Genomic DNA, 5,324 nt, shown 5'->3' with positions numbered 1-5,324 from the left:
TAGGAAACGCCAGAAAGCTAAGGTGGAGTAGTGTAGTGGTTAGCACACCCGACCGGACATTGGGAGGCCCAGAGTTCAAATCCTGGCTCCGCCATTTTTCGGCTCTCGGCGGGTTCCTGAAAACTTGGATTCTTTAATTCATTGGATTAAGTACGGTTCATTCATCTGCACATATTCGTTTATATCCCCTTCGGAGACCACGTACGATGACGTGAAGTGCCCGTGTTGTATATTCAATAACGTGGCTCTTTATTCTCGCAAATGATGATGATACCGTGTCTCTAAAAAAAGCTCATAAGCAAAGAATACTACATGTACACGGGGCGAGACAAACAGTGGGAGGATTTCTGGAGCACAAACGAGCACGTACCACGTGACACTAAGCGTCGTACCGCGTTCCACGCGGCGGCGTGTGTTTCCAGAACACCTCCGATTGGACACATTTCGTTTCTTGTGCATTAATAAGACAGGTAGGAAACGCCAGAAAGCTAAGGTGGAGTGGTGTAGTCATTCTACTTCCGGCTTCTGAGCACTACGGTTGGAGAATCATGAGCTCCTCAGGAGCGTCGATAACGGCCCTCGCCGGCCGCGGTTCATCTGTTTCTTTGGCTAACTCGGATTATCGCATTGTTCTGCCTCCTCTGCCATCAGGAGCCATTGTGCGCAACTCTGTGCTGCTGCAGGGTGACGTGAGTGCTCGTCCATACAAGATAGGCGATTTCAGGGCCGAGATGGAACGTCTTGGTGTGATCGGGCACATCGAGGCGCTCGGCGCCTATCAAATGAATCATCTCTGGATGGTGACCTTCAAGACGGAGGAAGCCAAGCTGCGCCTGGTCACCGCCAAGGAACTGGAAGTAAAGGGCAAGCGTTGCATCGTCGTGGACCCGGAGAACGCAGACGTCCGCATGAAACTGCATTGGCTCCCGTTCCACGCGTCAGACGAAACCGTCAGGAGGGCCCTAGAGCCCTTTGGGAAGGTTCAGGACCTGACGCGTGAAAAATGGAAGGCGGAAGGATTCATCGGCGTCCAGTCGACGACCAGACTGGTGCGGCTAAGCCTAAAGGAGGGCGTCACTTTAGAACGCATTCCGCACCAGTTGAGGATTGCTGGTGGCAACGTTCTGGTCGTGATTCCGGGACGTGATCCATTATGTCTACGCTGCAAAGGTACGGGACACATTCGACGAGAGTGTCGCGTACCGCGATGCGACGAATGCCATCGCTTTGGACATGAACGAGACAACTGCGTCCGTACCTACGCTACAGTGACGCAGGAAGTAATGGCGGATGGAGATGGTGTCCTCAACATGGACGAGGAAGAGGCAGAGGAGGCCGCAAGGGACGTCGAAACTGAGGTTTCCGCCACAGTCGGTGCGAAAGAGGCCCCGGTCGATGAACTGAAAGAAGTGCACCCTCCACAGTTGCAGCCCGAGGGGGACGCCATGAAATTCGACCATGCGCAAGCGTCGAGCAGCAGCCCTGTCATATCGAGCGACGTCCAAATGTCTATATCAAAAGACGTAGAGGCCATCCAAGCTCTCGAATCAAAAGACACGAACCAGGTCAGTTTGAGCGACGAAAACTCCGACCTTAGCGACGCCAGTGAAACGTGCATCATGCGGCCAGGGGAAGCATCAGCACGCTCTGAGTTCAAGTGGCACAAGAACACCACACGGAAGGAGCGCTTTAACCCGAAGCCGCGCATCCCGACGGAAGAGCGACGTCGGCCGGCCCTTCCGTAGGTCACTTCTTTTTTTGTTTTTCTCTCTGCTCACTACTCATCTCTCGAAAGTGTCCTCGTCGCATGACTTTACCAGCACCCCCTTTTCCCCAATATGCGAGCCCTTAAGTTTGCAACCCTCAATTGTGTAAGTCTTCTGGCGAGAAGAAGAAAGCAATGGGTGCTGGACACGATTCAGCGCGAGCGGGTTGATGTCGCTTTCTTGCAAGAGACCAAGATTGCCACAGACGGTCAAATGGAGGAGTTGACGCGCTTTTTTGATCGTCACTTCGTCATCTTCTTGTCGAGGGCATTTGGACAGAGCGGAGGAACGGCGATAATGATTCGCAAGAAGAAAAACATCGCAATCTGCCCCGATTGGGAGGGAGACAGAAACGGACGGGTGTGCGCTGTAGAAATGCTGCACTGCGGACAGCTTCACAGGCTTGTATCTGCGTATGCACCTAATGACGCGACTGAGCGACGGGACTTTTTCAAAAATCTTCGCCAGTATCTCGACACACCTTGTCAAACGATCCTCGCTGGTGATTTTAATTGTGTGCTGGCCGAGAGGGATTGCTCAAAGCGGCTGAGAGCGGACGTCAGCCGGCTGGAACTGCGAAAACTGCTCCGCGGCTTCGACCTGGTGGATGCTAAGGACAACGAGAAAACAGCCGACCCAACGTACACGCATTGGCAAGGAAATTGCCATGCTCGACTGGATAGTATTTCCTCTCGGGAGAATTTTCAGCAATGACGCCTGTGCTAGAAGTCCTACCCTTGGCGTTCTCGGACCACGCTCTGGTCACGGTAACGCTGGGCGGACCCGTGCCGCGAACCCGAAAGTCCTCTTGGTGGAGTAGCTGGAAGCTAAACGAAAGCCTCATCGAAGACGAACAACTGCGCACGCAGATAAAGGAGCTTCTCGAGGGCAAAACGGGAGGTGTGCCCATGAACGCGGTAACCTGGGAGGAGCTGAAAGAGGACGTCAAGCTCAAAGCGTTCCGGCACAGCCAGCAAAAAGCGGCGCGCGAAAGGGCGGAAAAGCGCCGCTTGATGAAGACCCTGGAAATCCTCATCGCTGAGGAAAATCGTTCCCCGGGACTCTTCAGTCAAGATATCCGCGATTGCAAAGGCAATATTCTGGAGCTTCTCGAGAAGGAGTACCGCGGTGCCATGGTCCGAAGCAGAACGCTGTTCCTCGAGAGAGATGAAGAGCCGAGCAAAATATTCAAGTCAAAGGAACGCCAGCACGCTTCACGCAACAAGATCGGGAAGCTCCAAGTAGGCGACGTCGAGGTTACCCGGCAAGAAGAAATGGAAGACGCGTTTTTGCAGGCCTACACCGACCTGTTCACGAGAGTAGAGGACGACGGCGTTCTCCAAGCGACTGGAGTGGCGCTGCCCAAGATATCCCCAAAGGTCCGAAAACAAATGAACCGGAAAATAACGGCATCAGAGGTCGAGGAAGCCATCAAGGAATTAGCTCCGCGCAAATCGCCAGGAGTGGACGGGCTCGGTAGCCAGTTCTACAAGACGTTCTCAGCCCAGCTGTGTCCTATCCTACGAGACGTGTACGCCGACGTACTGAAGCGAGGACTGCTGCCACCATCCATGCGACAGGCGGTAACGGTGCTCATCCAGAAGAAAAACTCAAAGGGTACCCCGAAGGTCGACCATTTCCGGCCCATCAGTCTGCTTACAAGCGACTGTAAAATCCTAGCCAAGATTCTGGCAAAGCGGCTGGAGTGGGGTCTACGGGACGTCGTCGGAGAGCATCAGGCGTGCGGCATCAAGAGACGGACCATCAGCACCAACCTGCACGCGATGCGAATCGTGTGCGAGGCAGCGCAGGTGTTGAAGCTTCCAGTGGCAGTGCTTCAGGTAGATCTGAGCAAAGCCTTCGACCGGGTTAGCCATTCGTTCCTCTTCCGGCTCATGGAGGAGTGTGGGATCGGGGTGCGACTGCTACGATATGTGCAGCTGTGCTACCGTGACATCACGACCCGGCTCCTGGTCAACGGCAACAGGACGGCTCCCATTGCAGTTACCCGATCCGTGCGACAAGGCTGCCCGATGTCGCCTATTCTGTTCGCATTGTACCTGGAACCGTTGTGCAGAGCCATTATCGGTGACGCGAGCATTCGTGGGCTGTCCCTAGCGTCGGGTACGCTTAAAGTGCTCGCCTACGGAGATGACGTCACGGTGTTGTGCTCGTCAAGGATGCAAGTGCGCGCTGTAACCCAACACATCGCAGACTTCTGCAGTGTCTCGGGTGCGGCGATGAACACAGAGAAATCTGTCGGAGCCTGGCTTGGAGACTGGGACTTGAAACCGAAGCAGTTCCTCGGTGTCACCTGGACGACGAGCGTTTCGAATTACCTAGGGCTCAGTTTGACCGCAGAGAAACTGAGTGGCCGATGCGGTGGTTTGGACATTAATCGCCTCAGAAGTAAGGTGCTTGACTGGCATGCTAGGGAACTCTCTTTGTTCAATCGCGCATTTATTTGTAACTCTGTCTTTTTCCCGACCGTTTGGTACGCGGCACAAGTGTTGCCGTGCTCCCAAAGTGACGTGGCGAAGGTGCATCGATTTTTCGCAACGTTTATCTGGGACTCGGGTTTTGAAGGTATGAGGCGTGACAACCTATTTGTAAGCCAGAAGAAAGGAGGGTTGGGCCTTGTAAACGTAGAACTTAAGCTGAAAGTACAGCGTTTCCTATTTTTCCGCGATCAAGGCAATCCTCTCGTGATTTCTGCGTTTAAGGAGCTGGGAGGAAGCGTTTTGGCGCCGCGGGTCAAGGGGGACACTGGAGACTTCCGAGCACGTGCTCTGAAGTTTTACCAGGAAACAGCAGCGGCGAAGGAATTTTTCCGAGCCCGCTTTTCCGACGAGTACCTGAGAAAGTTAAAAAGAAATCTCTATACTGGGACACAGTTGATTTGCTCATACCGCCCCCACTCTATCGCAGCTTTCCGGAAAGTGTGGATAAATCGGATGTATATCGTCGCTTACGTAGATACCCTGTCAGGACGGCAGTCAAGAATTTTTTCCTGCGCTTCCATTTCGAAGTACTGCCGGTCAAGACGTGGCTGGTTAAAAAAGGTTTCTTTGAACCGTGGTCAACAAATTGTGCGTTGTGTCCGTTTCCCGAAACACTTGAACATGTGTTTTTGTACTGTACGAATGCGGAGCTTTTTTGGGCAGAGCTTCGAGCAGTGCTGCAGATAGATCTTTACGTAGAGTGGAAGAGCGCGAAATTTCTGCTTTTCGGCGACAGTGCACAGAGTAGGGCATGGGAGCTGCTGGCACTCCTCGGTCTATATGCGCTGTGGCGGTCGAGGACGGATCACTTGGAGGTCCGAGAGGGATCGAAGCCCGCCTGGCAACACTTCTGCGACGGCTTTCTATACGTGAGCAGCCTTCTTGAGGCGACGGAACAACAAGGGCTTGAATGTTGGTCGCTATATGGAACGCGTATGCATAACCGCGCTCTAAAGGCTCAGTGATAAACAAGGATTCCCGGGCCACTGCGCGAGTGGCTGCTTGGGGTGCATGTGACGCTACAGAGAAATGATTGAGCGAGATACATTTTGAATTT

At 53.5% G+C, this 5,324-nt stretch overlaps 1 protein-coding gene across 1 annotated transcript; it reads left to right on the top strand.

Moving 5' to 3' along the window:
• Window positions 1–617: 617 nt before the first annotated feature.
• LOC120840233 lies at window positions 618–1,745 on the top strand (the record flags this gene model as incomplete). The annotated part of the gene is made up of 1 exon (XM_040210641.1): window positions 618–1,745. A coding segment is annotated over one exon (1,128 nt), but the record flags the coding sequence as incomplete, so codon positions are not given.
• Window positions 1,746–5,324: the final 3,579 nt, after the last annotated feature.

Source organism: Ixodes scapularis, unplaced genomic scaffold, assembly GCF_016920785.2.
Source record: "Ixodes scapularis isolate PalLabHiFi unplaced genomic scaffold, ASM1692078v2 PGA_scaffold0__279_contigs__length_252992795, whole genome shotgun sequence".
Taxonomy (NCBI): domain Eukaryota; kingdom Metazoa; phylum Arthropoda; class Arachnida; order Ixodida; family Ixodidae; genus Ixodes; species Ixodes scapularis.
This window is presented reverse-complemented; position numbering and strand designations above follow the sequence as displayed.